The following is a 22,086-nucleotide window of genomic DNA, read 5'->3' as shown; positions in this document are numbered from 1 at the left end:
ACGTATTTACAGAGTAGCTTAAATCCGGTCTTGTTGCCAGCATCAGGTACATAAGTGAACCCACCAATTCGCGCACTGGTAGGTTTTCATCTGTTTCTTCAGTGTCCGTTTCTTCAAAAATAACACATCCAGCCTCCATTGGAGTTTTTACTGCTTTACATTCACTCATGTTAAGACGACTTAATATCTGTGCAATATAGTTCTTTTGACTAAAGTACAGACCTTTTTTACTAAATCTAGTATTTATACCCAAAAATGTTTTATATCACCTAAATCTTGCATTTCAAAATTTGATTTTAACTTTTCCTTTAAATTTGTGATTTCTTGATCATCACCCACAATTAAAAAATCATCCACATACAAAAGTAGATACATTTTCCCTTCCTTAATATGTTTAATATAAAGACAAGGATCATTTTGTGATCTTACAAATGATTGTCCTTGAATAAATCCATCAAACTTTTTATTCCAACAATATGGGGATTGTTTCAGCCCATACAAAGCTTTATTCAGCTTACATACTTTATCTGTGTTTTCAAAACCTTCTGGAATGGACATGTAAATATCTTTTTCTATTTCACCATGTATAAACGCGGATTTAACATCCATCTGTTGAACAATTACATTTTTGTAATTTGCAACAGCAAGTAATGTTCTTACTGTAGTTAACCTAGCTATAGGAGCATAGGTTTCACTATAGTCAAATCCTTCTTTTTGCATAAATCCTTTTACAACAAGTCGAGCATTATATTTGAAAACATTTCCTGTTGAATCCTTCTTGATTCTAAAAACCCATTTACAATTTATAATTTTGTCCAAGTTCGGTTTTATTTAAGGCACTTATTTGTTCTAGTACAGCTTCATTCCAAAGATTATAGTCAGGTCTCGATTTTGCATCCTCAAGGCTTGTTGGCACTTCTTTTGTTATAAGTGAAATATTTAATGCCATATGTTCCAGATCATCATCTCTAAGGTAGTCACTTAAATACTTTGGGAGTTTTCCTGACTCTCATACTTCTTCTATTTTCTCCTTCAAAATGATTTTCAGATATGTCTTCATCATTTTCGTCTATCATTGAGTCAGTTTCCTGATTTTGTCTCTGTTGAGTACCATTTTCCTCATAGCCATTTTGAATTGTGTTTGGAACATAAACTGCAGTCAATGTTCATGTTTTTGAAATCTTGAGCAGTCTTTGTCTCATCAAAAACAATATTTCTTGCAATAACCAATTTTTCGTTTTTCGGATACCACAACCGATAACCATGATCTGTGTACCCAATCATAAAATTTAGTTCACCTTTTGGGTCAAATTTATTTCCTTGTTTCTGCTTAGGAATATGGCTATATGCCAGACAGCCAAAAATTTTTATATTTTTTAGATTAGGCTTCCTTCCATAGAATAACTCTGCAGGAGTTACATTTGTTTTTAATGCATTAGTTGGACTTCGATTTAATAAGTAGGTGGCACACAGAATAGATTCACCCCACAGGCTTTTGGGTAGGACTGATTGCAGCAACATTTCTCGCCCTTTTTCTATTAAAGTCCTATTGAGTCGTTCGGCACATCCATTCTGATCTGGATTGTATGGTACAGTATAACTTACCATTATGCCTTTGGCATCACAAAGTTTACGAAAATCATTTGAGCAATACTCCCTACCATTATCACATCGAATAACCTTGATTTTTTGTTTAATTGGTTAGTTACAAGAGCTTCATACCTTTTAAAGCATTCAAAGAAATCACTTTTATTTTTCAAAAGAAAAACAATACAAAAATGAGTATAATCATCAAGAAAGGTCAAGATATATTTCTTTTCATCATAAGTAGCTGGAGTAATAGGTCCACAAATGTCACTATGAACCAGTTCAAGAGGGCTTTTAGTAATTTTATTCGCTATTTTGGTATCTAGTAATTTTTGTTTGAGCACAGACTGAGCAAATTTTACAATTTCTAGACATTTCCTTACTTAAATGTAAACCATCTACCATACTTGACAATTTTAGTATACTATTATTGCCCTAACCTAGAATGCCACAAGCTAATATCATTAGTTGAACAACAAACATTTGCATTTTTCGAGTTGAAATTTATTGTATACAAACTCCCTACTCTTTTACCTATAGCTAAAACCTTGTTATCTTTAGAAATAGATACAGAACCATTTTCAAAAACAATCTTTAAACCAGCTTTTCAAGCTTTGAGGTAGATAACAAATTATCTTAAATCAGGGCAAAAATAGACATTCTTAATTTGGCCAGATTGACCACTTTTAAAGGTAATAGTAATGTTACCAATTTTTGTGGCATTCAGTTTTACATTTGACTTTGCGACAACAATACTCACATTTTTAAGTGTACTTACAGAATCAAAGTATTTTTCATCATTAATCATATGGTCAGTCGCCCCACTGTCCACAATCCAACTTATGCAGTGTCCACCACAGCTGTTTGCCTCTTTCTGCTCCTCAGTACAAGCATTTGTTAAAAATGCAATAGATGACTGGTCATCATCAGCATCAGGGTCAAAACTGGAGCCAGCCTGGTTTGCATGTCGTCTCGATAGGTCCTTTACTCTGCAGTACTTTCTTGTATTGCACATCTCTCATGTCGCTGTTCTGCTCGTTTCCCGTTCGGCAGGCCGCGGTTTTGTGGAATTTGTGGAATGCGGACAGCAGGTCATATTTAATAATAATAGCGGCTTTGTTTACATGTTGATTGGAAATTTACTCAAATTGTGATTGATTTTATTACTGGACAGTTTTAGACTGGTAAATCAGAGTTAAATCGATTACTTATAGTTGGGCATGTTTATATTTATCATCAGCCGAGTTTTCCTGAGGAAAGTTGCAACAGGTGAGTGGAATGGTATTATGTAGGACTTATAATTTCAACATTTCGTTTTTATTTCAGAAAATCTTTGATAATCTGCCCACACAGCTCATATAGCCAATGTGCATGAAGTATACTGGAACTTCTATTAAGTAACAATTATTATCAAAGACAGTATTTAATAAAAACCAAATGTAAACCGTTTTTGAAATCTATCTAGTTTTAAATCATCAGAGAGGCAAATACATTTGAAAAAACTGCATCCAGCTTCAGCATATACCTGTTGAGGTATAAATCTAGTTGATTTACTTACACAATGCTTTAATATGGTAAGTATACATATCAATCAACCAGCCCTCGACGTCCACTGCTGAACATAGGCCTCCCTCATGGCTCTCCACCCCTGTCTGTCCTGGCTCGCTTGGATCCAGTTGTTTGCCATTCTCTTTAGGTCGTCGGTCCAACGTGTAGGCGGGTTTCCTCTGTTGCGCTTATCGGTACGTGGTCTCCATTCTAGCAACCTTTTTGTCCATCTGTCATTTCCCTGTCTGCCCACGTGTTCAGCCCAGCTCCACTTCAGTGAGGTTATACGCTGAATAATGTCCGACACTCCGGATCTTCTGCGCAGTTCTTGGTTTGTGATATGGTCCTTCAGGCTCAGCCCAAGCATTGCTCTTTCCATTTTGCGTTGTGTGACTCTGAGTTTCCTCGCCGATACTGTTGTTAAAGTCAGGGTCTCTGCGCCATAAGTGAGCACCGGCAGAACACACTGGTCGAATACTTTTCTTTTCTGGCAAGTAGGAATGTCACCCGTAAGGATATCTTTCAGCATCCCATAGGCCGCCCATCCAAGGCCAATCCGTCTATGCAGTTCACATGTCTGGTTGTCCCTTGATATTCGGATTTCGTGACCTAAATATATGTATTTGTCAACTTGCTCGATTTCATTATTTCCGATGTTTATTGTCGTTCATGACAAGGTTTGTCATGATCTTGGTCTTAGTGAAGTTCATTTTTAGACCAACTTCAGAACATGCTTCCTCTAACTCTCTTAGCATCTGTTTCGCCTCTCTTAGACAGTCTGTTGTTAGGACTATGTCATCTGCAAAGCGGAGATGGTTAAGTTTTTCACCATCGATGTTTATTCCTTTAAGTATTAGTAATATAGTAATATTAGTAATAAGTATACATATGTTACATAGTTAATACCTACTTCTCATATTCTCTATGTAACATTTAATTTTTTTGTTTATAGATCCATCAATTGCTACATTTGATGTAGTGTATATTCATGATTTTTCTGATTTGCATGCAGGTCACACGAATGCAGCAACAACCAAGGTAACATATGCTTTTATAGTTTGTATATTACAATAGTAATTCTATATAAACGTCTGTGATAATATAACTTGTAATATCATATGGGAGTTAACAGTTAAATAAATCTATGAAATTTATAGTTTTCATTACACTAATTAGGTATAATGTATTATTAAATGGTATTTATATAAGTATATGTGCTATTTTAAGTTGGTAGAAATGTTATTCTTTTATGTTAATACATTGTTTTAAGAGTTTAAAAGTTTAATTAGTTTAAAACCATTCGAAACGAGTTACATTTTTCCTAAGTAAACACGATAATGTATAGAATATGGTGCATCTGATGCGTATAGAAACTTATGTAGCATTGTATTGCTTTCAAGAATAAAGTACGATAGAATATTACACAGCCATACCAGATAAACTGGACACAAAATTATATACGGTAAACAACTATTAAAATAAATAGATCGGGCAGCTTGATCGACCATATAAAACCAAACTGAATAAGTCTAGGTTTGTTTATGTTTATTTTTACTAATTTATTAAAGAAAAATAAATTATTATTAAATTTATTTCGCTTTTGTATATTTTATTTTTTCTCAATTTTGACCTCTCTGATAATAATAACCTTGTTGATCTCTTCTTGAAATTGTTAATTCTAGAGTTAGACAACAATTATCCACTTGCAATAATCAAAAAAATTCTCAACAAACAAAACAATACCAAAGTTGAAAGTAAACCAAAAGACGAAGAACTAACATGTTTTAAAATACCATTCATACCATTATCAACTAAAATTAAGTATGTTATCCAAAGCTACGAAACCGCAGCAAAGCAAAGGTAGGTAAAATGTAGTGATTGAAAGTCTCTAAAGAGAAACAACTTGCTTCTAATTTAATACACCATTTCACACGACATAACTTTACCAATCAAATGTGCAGCATCATATTGCCAAACCCGAAAAAACCAAAAAACCAAATCCCCCAGAGAACGGAAAAGGTCAAAACCCTCAGAGCCGGACATGACAGACAGCTGACAGCAGACAATACATGTGTGATCGGTCTACTCATCAAAATAATACAGTGTAAACAAATAAAGTTAGGTTAAACTAGAACTTAACACTGACAGCCAGCAGACTAGTGATCTAGTTAAGGTAGGCTTCCATGTCCTTAGTTTTATAAGTTTTTAATTAACACACTGTATAACTTTCAGCCTCTGAAGATGGGTGTCTGAATACACCCGAAACGTGTTAGGCAGATAACAACTTTTATTAATATATATTTGTGGAGATCGACTCTGAGTTTTGCTTTCACTTACACTCACTACTCCACTGCGTGCATATGGACTACTACTTTTCGATAAAATATTGATGTCCCTACCTGTTCCGTTTTAAGCATTTTAGATCGGCATGGGAATCAGTTGCTAGTCCCATTCAAATTCTGAGTGAGTTAACCTCTAGATTTCTAATTGAGGACGAAAGGTTAAAGTCAGAAGAGAATACCACTGCATTAGCAACCTTTAGTAGAGATGAGGCCGCTCATGTTCCAGTTTTTAAAGCAAAGGAGTATTCATTTTGTCACAAAAGGGGCCATACAGTAAATAATTGTTTTAAAAAGCAGAACAGTGATAACAAAAGTGAATCCAGGAGGTGTTTTTACTGCAAGAAGCCAGGACACGTGATAGCCAACTGTCAGCAACGAAAACAGAAAGGTGACCGAGGCAAAACATCCAATGTGAAGGCTTTTATTGGAGGTGAATTGGACTTAAAAATGATTCGTGCATGGACACAGGTGCTAGTGAACATATGTGCCATGACAAAAGTCTTTTCAACCAACTGGTACTCAGTGATCTAAGCAGAAAAGTCAAGGTGGGCAATGGCAATTTATTAAATGTCCTAGGAGTAGGCACAGTGCATTTGTGGGCTGATGCTGGTAATTGTTTGTTAGAAACCACTTTATCAAATGTTCTCTATGTCCCAGAGGTAAAATGTAACCTATTTTCAGTAGGCTGTGCTTTAGATAAAGGGTGCACTATGACCTCTGATAAAAATCGGTGTATGTTTCTAGATATCAAACACAAAATTAGAGCTATTTTTAACTATTACATTTTGTAAAACTAAGCAAATTGAAAATTATTTCTGAGTGCAAAGTTGCAGAAAATGTTGAGTCACTTAGTGTGTGGCACTCAAAATTAGCACATCAGAATATAGCTCATGTTAAACAAGTACTGAAAAGAAATAACACTGTTTTTTCGGATAAAAAATTAGAATCCACTTGTGTTAAATGTCTAGCAGGGAAACAGCATAGATTTCCGTATCCACTCAGTCATTTCAGGTCAACTGATCTTCTAGAATTAGTACACGCTGATCTTTGTGGCCCAATGGCAACCTCATCAATTGGTGGTTCAAGGTACTTTCTCCTCATGAAAGATGATTTTTCCTCATACAGGCATGTGTTTTTCCTCAAGCATATGTGATAAACTCTGCTGCTATTCTATTGGAAGTATGGTTGTCCAATGAAGGGTTCTTCAGTTCCAGTACGTAGGGCTAGATTCAGTGAAACTCAAAGTACAACAATAACAACAACGTTAATAACTTCGCCATTAATAACCGCACATAGTCACTCTAACGGCAACGCGAACCGACTATTCGCGAGTTTGCGCGCGGCGCGAACTGTTCTTTTGACTGCCCGTTACTACGATCAATCGCTCTTTTATCTACTCAGTATGTGTTATCTTACATCAGGTTTTTGGGGTCGATTGCCTCCTAAAACCTTCAACAACATAACCCATTATCCTTTTGCTTGAGCGTTGACCGCATGGAGAATCACGTACTCACTTCTTAAACGTGCTTTTGAAGTGATTCCGTGACGACCAATAACCCAGCGATTCGGGTTATACCCTTGCCTGGGTCATCTCCCTTACATCTCCCCCCTGGAAGAAGAAAAAATGTCGTCCTGTAAGACCTGCATTTTTTCGGTTGCACACATGTGCTTGCATACAAATTATTTACACAACTATCTGTCTACTATAATAATATTATTCTAAATGTTTACGCAACACTATCTTAAATTATTATAATATTCCTCTCATATAAACATTATTTTACTAACGTCAATTGTTTTTAGTATAAGCGCGCGTATTTACACATCACTTGCACCGCCGTGTTTTTGTTCATGGTATATTTTCACATTGTTTTTGTGCACTTCCTTAATTCTACCTTTAACTTTTATGTGTACATTTTGGTCCGATATGGATTGAATTTCATAAGGATCTTTAAATAGGGGGTCCAGTTTATTATTTGGAGCTGTATTTTCGACTAATACCCGATCTCCTACTTTAAGTTAATTTTTAATTTTGCAGTTGCTATCATACGTATTTTTTCTCTTGTGTTTAGAAGATATGATATTTTGTCTGGCATCGTTCCATGCCGTTTGAAGACAAAGAAGAAGAAATTTTAATTCGACCGGGTAGTCCTCGAAGTTATAAACGGGGTCGATTTGATTAGTTACATTGGATGGCATATTACATCGCGTGCCGAAGACAAGCTCATATGGAGAATACTTTGTAGAAGTGTTAACTGTGTTTTTGTACGCAAAGCACCAGTATGGGACCCAGTCGGTCCAATTCGTGTTTTCTTTTGACACCTTCATGCGTAAGTACGCGCCCAGATTTTTATGACTGTTTTCGAGCGCTCCTAGCGTCTCATGATGATACGCTGCCGAGTTAAGTTTCCGAATGTTAAGGAATGCACATGATTCTTTGAACACGCTTGACAAAAACTCCGTTCCCTGATCTGTAATAATTTCTGCTGGAATCCCGAATCTTAAATAGGATAAGCCTCCACAAATTTTGACAAATCGCATTCCAGGGTTAGGATGTACTTATTGCCGTACGCATCGATCGGCAAAGGGCCTACCAAGTCCATAAATACCCGTTGTAGTGCTTGCTTTGCCGTGGTCGTTATGGCCATTGGCTCTTTTGTCTTAACTGAATGTTTAAATTTTTGACATTCATCACATCGTTTGACAAAACTAGCTATGCTATATCATCCACTAGTTTGGGCCAAGAATATTTCCGTATATTATTATACATGCATTTCCCTGCATGTCCCCTATGTGTAAGGTGTGGAAATCGTTTAATATAAGTGTCTGAGTTCTTGCTATCTACTCTCTGTACATCTTTGACAATTTTTAGCCTAGTTAGCCTAACTTAGGTACATTCTTTCTCGCTTGCAAAAATTCGTTTAAAAGTTCGGCATTGCTATCGTTCTTCAGAATAAGAACCTCTTCAATATTCTCTTCTGCGCAGAGTTTGTCCAAAGTCTTCAACGATCGACCTAAGTTGAACGCTGATCGGCAGTCAATGGATAAATAAATTACTTGCGAGTTTGCCTCATATATAATATATCGGTTATATCCTTTCCCCCGGAGTAAGGTTCTTAACTTGTCGAGTTCCTGTTTTTGCACAAGGCGTAATTCTACTGTCCCTTCAGGTTTCTTTAGGTTTCTTTAATATCTCTAGAACGTCCGGTTGACTTGTCCGGTTATCTAGAATTTGGTCTTCCTGAGGTAACTGCCTGGTTTGTGCTCTCGTCATTACATACATATTTTTTTTTCTATATTCGAGTTCATTTCCTTGAGCTCACTGGAAGTTAAGATTACGCGTGATAGTGCGTCTGTCGTCACGTTGTCGCGTCCTCTCATGTACTCGATGTCAAAATCATACTCCTCCAATGTTAACCTGAATTTAGTTAGTCGACTAGAAGGGTTTGTCATATTGAATCTAGATATGGAAATCTGTGCCGCCTCTTCCTCCGCGGCGACAATTGCCTATCTAAGTGTCTTGTAATTTCTTGCTTTGATGATAGTCCTCAGTTCAGAATTTCTTAAGCCATTTGCAAAAGTGTTAATCGCAATTTTTCATTTACTTGCAAATTCTTTTAATTCTCGATTTCTCTGTTTTTCGTTATTTAATTTTGAAAATAATACGGTAGTTGCTTCTTCACTGTACTCACTTCTTAAACGTGCTTTTGAAGTGATTCCGTGACTCGACCAATAACCCAGCGATTCGGGTTATACCCTTGCCTGGGTCATTCCCTTACACATAAAACAGAAGCTAAGTTGTGCATCGAGCAATTTATTACCAGAAGTGAGAGGGAAACTGGAAAGTTAATGAAAGTATTGAGAACTGACACTGGTTTGGAATTTGTAAACAAAGAGGTTAAAAATTTATCAACAAAAAAAGGGATTCGACACTAAAGATCTGTGGTGTACACTCCACAGCAAAACGGGCGTGCTGAGAGGGAGATGAGGACGTTAGTCAAAGCTGCAAGAACTTTAATTCAAGGGTTGGACAAATATCTATGGGCTGAAGCTATAAACACTGCCACCTCGGTGTTAAATAGAACTGGAAGGAGTCCATTTCCAGATAAAAGTCCTTTTGAACTATGGTGCAATAAAAAGGTGGATTTTAAGTTATTTCGAGTTTTTGGTACTACAGTTTCTGTACTTAGACCAAAAGAAACCAGACTTAAATGGGATGCAATTTTGGGCTATTTTGTTGCAAATCCAACTTCGTCAATAAGACAAGTTTCCGTAGAACCAGGCATATCTAAAAGCTCAATTCAAAGAATCCTGAAGAAACATAAATTTCAACCTTTTTCATTTAAATTAGGGCAACACTTAAAAGAGGTTGACTTTCCGAAGAGAGTGGTTTTTAGTGAGTTTTTGCTGACTAGTCACTATGGAGAAGATTTTTGAATAATGTTATTTAGAGCGACGAAGGCAAATTCACTAAAAATGGAATGTTCAATAGACATAATTCACACTACTGGTGTGACATAAATCCACACGTAATTAGAGAGAGAAATTTTCAAGAAATCTGGAGTTTTAATAATAAAAAATGTTTATTCTCAAATAAAACGAAATGGGTTGGATTTAGATATAGGCAAGTAAATTGAAACGTATAGTAATTTCTAATGCTCAAAATGATTCCGTCATAAAAAATGTGGGTTTCTATTTAAAAAACTTGAAATTTTCATTTTTTTTAGTGGCAGGTTATGATTTTTTTTGACGACCCTGTATACTGTATATACAGTTTAATAAAACGATCCTTTATTTACAATAACCCAAAGTTTCATTGCAAAATGAAATACGGTTTTGACAGAGTACAATAATATGTTGAGCGTTGCAACTCTCACTTTTTTGGAAAATCATTAAATATTTCGAAAACGGCTAGAGATAGGCATAGGGCATTGTACACAAAAGTTGGTCAGAATTTTGTGAGGAATCCAAATATGTAATAACATACAGGGTGTTCTATTTAAAATAAGAAAGTTGTGATCGACTTTCGGTATAAACGAAAGTGCAACCATCTGGAAAAAACTTTAGTTTGATTGGGCATGCCCACATCAGTATCCTGCCAAATTTTCAAAACTCTCCTATTTATACTTTTTCCAATATCAATCGATGTCTTTCGTCGTGGGACACCCTGTATATTAGTCATAGTTCATAGTTCACCCTTGAGGGCGGGTGTTAAATTACAATGGTAAATATACTCTAGTTTGTTGAATATAAATATCTTTAATTAGAATATAAGAAGAATTTGACAGTATGTCATTTGGTCATGACAGCAGACAATGTCAGATGAGTTGGTTTTTTGTAAAAGAAGAGAAGTGTGCGTTTTTTAAGGTTAACAAGTAGACGCGAATTTGATTATCCATCCTACTTTATTTTTGTTAAACGTTATTTAAAACTTACTACTAATTAAACCTTCATTTCTTATTTCCGGTGTTTGAATTGATGCCGACATATTCCTTCTTCAGATCGTTTTGTTCGTAAATTATTGACAAATTGAACTGGTTTGACTGATATAAGATGTTATGGGTTGAAGTTGTAAAGCGTAACCTCAGTTCAATCAAACCACATTATAGGCACCAATGAACTAATTATATTAACAAACTAGTACTTAAACAAAACCAAACATTGTTCTCTTTCAAGATGTTTGAATACCTGATCTCGAACAACTTAACTTAACTTAATTTTATTGCTTTAGCAGCTGGTGAGTACACACGACAGTTACAACAAAGAGTATAACATAAAACAAATACACTTATTCAACTAAAATCAATGATATGAAGTATTTAAACTTGTTACTGCCAAGAGGCTTAGTAAACATATCTGCAATGTTTTCACTAGAAAACATATTTTATAGACAACTTTTGTTGAATATTCATATCTTTAATGAAATTATATTTTATATCGATATGTTTACCTTGCTTTGAGTTCTCGAAAGTATTGATCATTGATATGGCACGCACTTAAATTATCAACCTTTGAGACAGGAATGTTACAGTCTACAAATTCTGATAAAACACCTTGTATACTAATCAGTTGTTGACATGCACTACAAGCAGCTAGGTACTCTGCCTCCATGGTTGATAATGCCACACAATTTTGCTTCTTGAAAAACAAAGAAATTGAATTTCCAGGATAAAATTCTATAAATCCACTCACACTTTTACGGGTTTGTTTATCTCCCCCTCAGTCGGCATCTGACATAGCCTTTAGCTTATGTGGTCTTGTGGGCGACATGCCTTGCAACTACTGTCTCTTACAAATATGCAACCAGCAATACAGTCCTAATTCTCCAATATCACGCCGTCATTCCAACACAGTAGATAAGTTATATGAGTTCCACGTCACATAATAATGTGTACATAAGGCAAGGGGCTGCTAAGCCTTACTGACAAGTTCAAAGGCAGCTCCTGGGACGAAACACACTTTACTACGTCATTCCCCTCTTCTCGGTTGAATCTCCAAATTAAGGGGAGTACTGTGGGCGACATGCCTTGCAACTACAGTCTCTCACAAATATGCAACCAGCAATACAGTTGCAATTCATTCAATTCAACAATTCAACATTCTCCAATATTACGCCGTCATTCTAAGACAGTATATAAGTACTTATATAAGTTCCACGTCTTAAGCATTTAATAAGAGTGGCTTGTTCCTTTTCTAAAGTAATAACATGTCCCTTTTCTACCGTTTTGTCTAACAGATTGTGTTTCAACCCTGGCACAATTATAGCTTCAAATTAATTGAATGTCCCTGACATTTAGTATGTAAAATGCCTAGCCTGTTTGACTTCATAACTTCACCATTTGCGATATCTATATAAACGTGTTAGTATTTTGATATTAAACATGTAAAGTTCTAGGTTTTTTTGAGCAAAATGGTATTTGCCCGTGAATCAATAATGAAATTTGTACTTACAGGGCGGGTTTTACATGATTTAGCCGAATATATTGCATTTGCCTCCTCTGCTGCATTGGCTGAACTATTATTTGGGTTATGATGTAGATTACCATTATCGCTGTTTCCAGAAAACCTATGAAAACCTTTTGTAAATCCTCTTTGATGGTGGTGTCTGTAACGAAGTTACGAATATTTTTCTGTTTGGTTTACTAAGCCGTCGTTAGTACCGTTGGATTTGCGGCGATATGCAGATAAGGAATCCATTAATAGAAGCCGTTTAGTAAAGTAACCAGTGCTAGGACGTTGCCAAAATACGATAAGCCGTATTATTAAGTTATTATATTTTCTCAGGATTGGCCAGTCCGATTTTTACCATTCTTGTTGGAAACCATGGGTAATATTACAGGGTTTACAACAATGCTGCAGTAGGATAGCGCGTAATAGGAAATTAGTGGTTTGCGTTTCCTGTAATTATAATTCGCGAGTTGACGTAGCTGGCTAGGTTGGCCGAAGCGTACCGTTTTCCTGCAGTACTGCGTTTCGGTACGCGTCACTCGAGTAGGGCCGTGTTTCCCACTACCCGACAGTGGGGGAATCGGACTGTCTATAAACTAGCGTGCGCCGTCAGTTCGTTCTCTGTTGAGATCACTAGCTCCCCGAGCAACATCTCAACCTCCCAGCAGCACCGCCGCAACACAGTAAGTATACCTGTTTAGTGGTTAGCTCTCTAGTGCACTGTGTACCTGTTATTTGAACACCGAGGCTCGCTAGACCGGGTGTTCGTTCCCTGTTACTCCAACCCTGTACCGCCGTTGTTGTAGCGTCGTGGCTCGCTAGACCGGGCGCTGCTGTAACGGTCACGTCACCTGTTTTCATTGCAAACGCTACATGGTTCGCTAGACCGGGCGTTTGCACCGTTAGTCCCAGTCCGGCCATTTTTCCGGCCCTTTTACTTCAGTAGCATCGTGGCTCGCTAGACCGGGTGCTACGCCATATATCCGGCACTGTAGGCTTCTATACAAACACTACATGGTTCGCTAGACCGGGGTTTGTATACTTTCCCCGATAGGCCAATTTCCGGCCCTAGTTTACTCTGTAGCGTCGAGGTTCGCTAGACCGGGCGCTACACGATAGTTCCACCTTCAACACAAACGCTACATGGTTCGCTAGACCGGGCGTTTGTGTCATTTAGTAGTCCGGCCGCACTTCCTGGCCTGTCTTTTGTTGACTACGCTACATGGTTCGCTAGACCGGGCGTAGGAGGCAAGTTTCTAGATCCCGTTGCCAACAAGAACCACTACAAGGCTCGTAAAGACCGGGTGGTTCAGTAATACCCTGTTACAACTCTTTTACCGACCCGTGACACCGTAACTTTATTTGCACTAGGACGGTTAATTGCTTAGTTGTAAACGTAGACCTGCATTGACCCTGTAATTAACTTTGATTCATTTTGTACCTGTAACATTCATTGCACTGCGTGGCTTTTTAACTTTCTGCATTATACCGTTGACCTGTTTTGCATCGCATCCGACCCGTACCGTAACTAAGTTGCACACTCTCACTCTCGTTCTTGTTTAATTAAGGGGAAGGGGGATTTAAGATACGTTTGTTTGCATAAGTATTTGCTTAGTAAGTTTGCTGGCATTGTAAGTTAATCACATAGAATATACGTTAGTTGATTGGTACTTTGGCTTTTATTAGCGTTGTCACCAACTGAACCACTGTTACCACAGATTGTCGGGAACCTTGTCTCCAGCTGTATAAAAGCTACCAAGGCATACGAATTGTGTTTCCTGGTTCACATTTCGAAAATTCTAATTACTTTCTTAAAACCAGGTGGCGCCCGAGGCAATTCTCATTAACTTTTGTTCTAGAACATACTTTAATTCGAACTCCCGAATAAATAGCGTCACAAAATTGGCGCCGAGCAGGGACCGTATTTCTGTTTTCTGATTGTGACAGTGGGACAGTACTTTTCTTTCAAAAGTAGTACAATAACTTGTTTTTTTTTTGAGTGTGCAACTTGGTTGGGGAAACCCAACATAACTCGACGCCTGTATTATATACGTCATGCTTGTAACTTTTACACCGCCGGCCTTATACGCACGTTTGCTTTGGTTTGGTTGCTAGTTAGCTTGTTAGTTGCTATTTAGATCCACAAATAGAGTAGCCCCTGTTCCTGTAATATCCTATCATGAATACCGAACAGAGAGAGGATTTACCGTTCGAAACTACCGCCGGTGCCACCGAACCTCTTGACTCCAAAATCGCGATAATATGCCAACTAAAGAAAGATGCTTGATCGTTGAATTATCCAAGATTGGATTAGACACCAGTGGCACCACAGAGGTGTTAAGAAAACGCCTAATGCTTATTTAATGGGTGGAGAATCAACCCCAATAGTCAAAACTGCACCATTTTCTTTCCCTGCAGTTTATACCGAACCGACCACTACCACAGTAACTTTGCCCCCGACTACCGTAGTAGTTAAAGTTACCGAGTCACTTACGACGACCGCCCCCATTTTTACAACGCCATCGACGTGGGTACTTCACGCCCCATCCCAGTTGCAATACCGCCCTAACGTTCACTTCGGCTCATACAACTCTACCGATTTCCGGTTCCGAGCCCCCCCTTTATCTTTGACTTTACCGGTGACTTATCCCTGGATACCGCCCATGACCACAGCCAATGAGGCGTTAACAAAGCCACTTTCCTGTCTGCCGGAACCCACGCCACGCCGACCCTGAACCGGCAAACAACCATGTATTTTCGAGCTCAAGACTGGAAAGTCTACTTTAATGAACAGGATGATCCTGTTGCTTTCCTGGAGCAATTAATGGAGATTTGCGCCGCTAATCAAATCCATCCCGATTTATTAGTGCCGCAATTACCTATGGTGTTGCGTGGTAATGCGCTATTGTGGTTCCGAAACAACCGGCACCGTTGGGCGACGTGGCAGCAATTTGAGGCTGATTTCCGCACTTTTTATTACCCTCTGGACTATGATGATCTTGAGGCACAGATAAGCCGCAGATTGCAAAAACAAGGGGAATCTGTCAGCCTGTACTTTACTGACTTACAAACTATGATCCGCCGACATGGCAGTATTACACCCGAACAGGAGTTACGTTGGTTGTACCGCAATATGACACCACAATTAAGACAGATGGTCCGGCCGACCGACTTTTACGATGTGTTAACCCTGTCACAGAAAGCCCGTGAGACCGAACGCCTCTTGGAGGAGGTAAGGCAGGCAGAGGCATGTAGTTACCGCCCTCAACCTGAGTTTACTAGAGTGAATAGTAATCAGGAAACGACCGTAAAATCACAACCAGTACCCGAGACACGGGTTACCGTACCAGGCCGCCCACGACCAAATGAAGTGAGTCGACAGCCTCGCCCCAACCAGTTTCTCAATACAACGCACAACAGGCCACCTCAACACCCATCCCGTACCGAAAACCGTCAGGATGCTCCCGTGGGCAATCCTGGAGGAATATGTTGGCGTTGTGGAGAGACCGGGCATTTCCGTACAGAATGTACACGTCCATCCCGTCTGTTCTGTTCCAGATGTGGAAAACAAGGTGTACAGTCTCGGCATTGTAATTGTGCACGGCCGGAAAACTAGAAGGGCGTTGTGATAATACGAGGAAAGCACAACCGCCCGACGTAACAGCCTCGACCCACCTTGTTCCGACCGTTACCGCCTGTCAGCCGTCATCTGTAAATACCGTTCAGCCGTCAAACCCCATTTTACCGACCGTTACCTTAGCTAACGTTACCGTACCGCCTGTTCCTGTCACTGTCATACCGTACCACCTGTTCCTGTCACCTGTCATACCGTACCACCTGTTCCTGTCACCTGTCATACCGTACCACCTGTTCCTGTCACCTGTCATACCGTACCACCTGTTCCTGTCACCTGTCATACCGTACCGCCTGTTCCTGTCACCTGTCATACCGTTCCACCTGTTCCTGTCACCTGTCATACCGTACCACCTGTTCCTGTCACCTGTCACACCGTACCACCTGTTCCTGTCACCTGTTATACCGTACCACCTGTTCCTGTCACCTGTTATACCGTACCAAGTATACCGCCGACAAAGTAACATTACCGTACCGACCGTGTCTGCAACCTGTTGTACCGTACGACCGTTAGTAGACATAAACGTGACGTTACTCCAGTACTAAAGTACCTAACGTTACTACCAGTTACCCTGTACCGACCGAGACGTTGGATAAGGATTCTGGTACAAAAGACTACGTTCATCCGACCGCAACACCAGACCTTACCGTACCGACCGTCCCAGTACCGTCTGTTGCTGATATACCAGCAGCAGTTACCGCCCTTAATGCTTTCGTGTCAACTGACAACCGACCCCACATCTCTGTCAGAATATTTGACACAGACTTTATGGCATTAGTAGACACTGGTGCTGCCCGTTCATACGTAGGGGCCGTGGTACGACAGTTGTGTCTTAAGCACGATTGCACACCTCTCCGTCCAGCCGTTGAAAACGCTAAAGTTGCAAACGGCAGTAAGGTAGATATTACCGAGGCTTTCAGGGTCAAACTGACTTTTGAGGGCTACCCGACTGTAACGGAGGTGTTGCACTATTTACCAGGGTTGACCGTATTTATCGTGCTTGGTATGGACCTACTGGGAAAACATCCATTTCAAGTAAATTTGCAGACAAGGGCTGTACAAATAGTAAGCCCCAGACCAGTCAGTATACCGAAAAAGATTAGTCCAGTCAACACCATTGATCCGCCTGAGCCCTTAGCGTTGACTGAAACCGAAAATACCAGACTGCTACAGTTTTTGAACACCGAACTTCCAAAGTTCGATCGAATTAGCGGTGTAACTCCACTAACCACACATACCATTCATTTGGAACAAACCGAACCGATTAAGCAACGCTATCACCCTCGCAATCCTCGTATGCAGGAGATTATTAATACCGAGGTAAAGCAGATGTGCAAGACGGTATTATTGAGCCGTCAACTAGTCCGTGGAGTTCCCCTGTAGTAATTGTCCGTAAAAAGGATGGTAAGCACCGTTTCTGTATTGACTTTCAAAAAGTCAATGACGTTACCCGAAAAGATGCATACCCGTTACCGTTTATTAATGCAATCTTGGACAAACTCCGCCGTGCCCGTTATATATCCAGTATGACTTGAAACAGGGTTACTGGCAAGTAGCTCTCGATAAAGCTAGCAAACCAATTACGCATTTACGGTGCCGGGCATGGGCTTGTTTCAATTCAAAGTCATGCCATTTGGTTACACTCAGCTCCCGCTACATTTCAACGATTAATGGATAGAGTCATCGGCCCTGATCTGGATCCGTACTGTTTTGCGTATCTGGACGACATTATTGTTCTTGGTGAAACTTTTGAACAACATCTCGACAACCTGTCCGAGGTATTCCGTCGTCTCAGAGCTGCAAATCTTAGACTTAATCCAGAAAAGTGCCAGTTTTGCCGAAAATCCCTACGTTACTTGGGTCACCTGGTTACATCCAATGGTATCTGTACCGACCCAGAAAAAGTGTCAGCTATTCAAAATTTGCCGGCCCCAACTACCGTAAGAGGTGTCCGCCGTTTCTTAGGCATTGCCTCTGGTACCGTCGTTTTGTGAAAGGCTTTTCCCAGATTGCCTCTCCCCTAAACCGACTATTAAAAAAGGGAGTCAAGTGGTCCTGGTCAGAAGACCAACAGCAAGCATTTGAGCAGCTAAAGATATGCTTAACCGAAGCCCCTATTTTGGCATGTCCAGATTTTTCCCGACCGTTTGTACTACAAACGGATGCGTCGGATCATGGGCTAGGTGCTGCATTAATACAGCATGATTCCAATGGAGACCACATCATAGCTTATGCAAGCAGAACGCTGACAGCTACCGAGCGGAAGTTTTCGGTGACCGAGAAAGAATGCTTAGCAATAGTCTGGGGAGTTGAAAAGATGCGACCGTACCTGGAAGGTTACCGTTTTACCGTGTGACTGATCACCAGTCGTTACGTTGGCTACACTCCTTAAAAAGCCCGTCCGGACGTCTAGCACGCTGGAGTTTATCTCCAACAATTTGATTTTGAAATCAAGTACCGTAAGGGAGTTTTGAATAAAGTCGCGGATGCTCTGTCACGAGATCCGGTTCCGACAACGTCTACCGATCCGCCAGACTCCGTAGCAGTAATTGAAGACTTTGAGCCGTGTTCTTGGTATCTGGCCAAGAAGAAAGCCGTTGAGAACAATCCTAGCGAGTTTCCCGATTACTGCATAAAAGACGGCCGCCTGTTCCGACATTTCTGGGATATAAATGAAGGCACCACCGCCGAACCGAACGCGCCTTGGAAATTTTGGCCCAAAAACTGCTCGTGAACCCGTTTTGCGGCAGAACCATAATGAACCGACCGCCGGACACTTGGGAATAGCAAAAACTACCGTCCGTATTGCCCAACGTTATTACTGGCCGGGAATGATGCGTGATATTGCTAAATATGTCCGTAATTGTTCCTCCTGTCAAAGATATAAGCTTTCACAGCAGGCACCTCCAGGCCAGATGCAACCGTCTCGTAACAACAATCCTTGGGAAACCGTCAGTACCGATTTAGTTGGCCCTTTACCTCGTTCGGCCAAAGGAAACAACTACCTAGTAGTTTTCCAGGACCGTTTCACTAAATGGGTACAGTGTCGAGCGATAAGGAAGGCAACAGCCCGTGCCGTAAGCCAGGCTTTCTACGAGGAGATTGTAACTCGTTTCGGTTGTCCAAAGACTGTGCTGTCCGACAATGGCACCCAATTTACGGCCAACCGTTTAAACAGTTGCTTGAGGAGTTAGGAATAGCTCACCGTTTCACTCCGCCGTATACGCCTCAAGCTAATCCTGTCGAGCGTACTAACAGACGCTCAAGACCATGATGCGCAATTCTGCGAGAATGATCATCGCAAGTGGGATGTCTTTCTGCCGGAATTAGTGTTTGCCATAAACACATCACAACATGACTCTACCGGGTTCACGCCCGCGTACCTGAATTTGGCCGTGAGTTAGAGCCCCAAAGGCTCTGTATCGTTTTGCTAGGCCGGAAACCGACCGTACCGAACCGTCCGTGGAGCCCCAGTTCTCCGATATTGAGGAGCATAATAGCCGCCTCAAACAGCTTTGTGATATTTTGAGCTGGTCCGTCTAAATCTGAGTCGGGCGTTCACCACTCAGAGCCGCCACTACAATCTCCGGCGACGCGAGTGGAGATGTCACCTGGGAGATCAAGTTTTCCGCAGGGAAAATCCTCTGTCCTCCGCTGTCCGAGGTTTCGCCTCGAAACTAGCGCCTAAATACTCAGGGCCGTATACCATTGTCAAAGTTGTTTCTCCCGTGGTCTATGATCTTAAAGATCGTACCGGTAAAACCCTGCGGCATGTTCACATCAAGGACCTCAAGATGGCTCATGTTGGTGCCTCTCTTGATTCTGATTTAGGGGTTGGGCGATCGTAAGTAAGACGGGTCAACTGTAACCGCGGAAACCACGATTCTTCTTCAACCATGAGAGTAGATTTTGGTACCTTGACCGACAGAACCCTGTCTGCTTTAGATGACCGGAGTAACCAACCGAATTCCCAAGTCCCGCCAAAGATTGCCGGGTGAACCCCCCATGGTGTGCCTCCTGAAGCGGTACCGTCCGTCAAGCAAACCCGTTTCCTAACCGCCGCCGCTGCCAAAACCCGAATGGCTCGAATCAAGCGGGAGGCACAAGCCCTACGGGCTCCGTTACGGAAAACTGTATTGCCCTCCAGCTCCGATCCCACTCTGGCAACGTCTCGGCCCTCCATTTGCATAATTTCCGATATCCGTTTGCGGCCGCCTTTCCGGGGGTCCTTAAATACTACAGCCGATAACGAAAATTTGCGGCGTTTGCAGTGGGCGGTTGAACACGCGGAAGAGATCTTTCCCGAACCGGCCCGCCCAGTTACTGAAGTCCATCCACGGCCTGTTCCGTAATTCCAACCGCTGACGAGCCGTCGGTGGTTGCGGAGGTTGTGGATGGACAAAGGTGGCGGATGAAGTCGCGCCACGCCCAACCCAGCGATGTGGTCGGCAGCGTTGGTAGCCCAGCTGCGGAAGCTGCGCCCGCCACATGTTCCCGGGACCCGCAGATTTCGGCGACATCTGCGGACCAGCACCGGCCAGCGCATACACATCAACGTGCCGTAGCTCGGAAAAGTAAAGGTGTCACCGCCAGGGATTGGGCTGCTTTCTGTCCCCTCTCTCTTTTCCCTCATCCCCGTGTCCGAACTTAATGAAACACAGAATTTACGTTTCCGTGCCGTTTGCGGTTTTTTTTTTTTTGAGGTCTGGTGCAGGAATATATTTTTTTTTTTGCCCGTTTTGTTGTCCTTGCAGACAGTTTGGAATGTTTACTAGTTTTTTTTAAAAATCTTGTCCGTTAGGGATGTCCCTCTCGCCAGTGTTGGAATTGTCCACTGAGGATCACTGTTTGGAGCTGATGTTGGCAATGGACGAAGACGTGACCGCTGAGGTGAGGGCGCCGCCCTCTCCGGTTACACTAAAAATGCCGCTGGTCTGGAAGATCGCCCCATCAACCTCTGCCGACCGAGCGCCGCGGCTGGTACCAGCAGTATGGACCGAGGAACTGAATTCCCCGGCCGCGTCCGACCCCGCCCCGTACGTACCTCCGGCGGAGATACCGCTATTCCTGCCTGTTAAAAAGGGGTTGTGTTGGAGGTGGGGAGCGAAGGTCATCACCGGGCCAACTGCACGCGTCCGCCGATTCTGTTCTGTTCGAGGTGTGGGCACCGGGACCGCCTTACCAAGACTTGCCCCTGCGCGCCGTGGTTCCCGGAAGAAGGGAAGACGGTGCTACCAGCCCCCGAGAGACACGCGTCCGCTCGTCGGTACGTATCTCGTGGTACGCAGTGTTCCATGGACCGCGAAAGGTCGGGTCGGCATTGTGACAGGTGTGGGAGAGTGAGCCGTGCAGTGTCGTGGCGCGATTTCCGTTAATGTCGTTTCCGTTTGTTTTTTTTTTCTCGCCTATAGTGTGGGGCAATTAGTTGGGTAGTTTAGGTTGAAATGTGTTAATAACTGTTAAGTTAAGTAGTTGAGTAAGACTAGGAGAAGTGAGAGAGCATTGTGTTTGAATTATTTGCAAAAAAAGTAAACTAGTTTTCTTTTTTTTACCGAAGAGAGAGGGGTGTGTAACGAAGTTACGAATATTTTCTGTTTGGTTACTAAGCCGTCCGTTAGTACCGTTGGATTTGCGGCGATATGCAGATAAGGAATCCATTAATAGAAGCCGTTAGTAAAGTAACCAGTGCTAGGACGTTGCCGAAATACGATAAGCCGTATTATTAAGTTATTATATTCTCAGGATTGGCCAGTCCGATTTTTACCATTCTTGTTGGAAACCATGGGTAATATTACAGGGTTTACAACAATGCTGCAGTATGATAGCGCGTAATAGGAAATTAGTGGTTTGCGTTTCCTTGTAATTATAATTCGCGAGTTGACGTAGCTGGCTAGGTTGGCCGAAGCGTACCGTTTTCCTGCAGTACTGCGTTTCGGTACGCGTCACTCGAGTAGGGCCGTGTTTCCCACTACCCGACAGTGGGGGAATCGGACTGTCTATTAAAACTAGCGTGCGCCGTCAGTTCGT

General features: G+C 41.4%; 1 protein-coding gene across 1 annotated transcript; it reads left to right on the top strand.

Annotated features, from left to right (window-relative positions):
• The first annotated feature begins 13,070 nt into the window (after positions 1-13,070).
• On the top strand, positions 13,071-21,592 carry LOC145739418 (uncharacterized). The gene is made up of 2 exons (XM_081994841.1): positions 13,071-13,108; positions 20,861-21,592. The coding sequence occupies exon 2, from the start codon at positions 20,863-20,865 to the stop codon at positions 21,400-21,402; it is 540 nt and encodes a 179-aa protein (XP_081850967.1). The 5' UTR covers positions 13,071-13,108; positions 20,861-20,862; the 3' UTR covers positions 21,403-21,592.
• The last annotated feature ends 494 nt before the right edge of the window (positions 21,593-22,086 follow it).

This window comes from Ips typographus, unplaced genomic scaffold (genome assembly GCF_016097725.1).
Source record: "Ips typographus isolate SLU unplaced genomic scaffold, UJ_Ityp_2.0 IpsContig137, whole genome shotgun sequence".
Lineage (NCBI taxonomy): Eukaryota > Metazoa > Arthropoda > Insecta > Coleoptera > Curculionidae > Ips > Ips typographus.
Note: the sequence above shows the minus strand (reverse complement) of the source record. Positions and strands in the feature narration are given on the sequence as shown.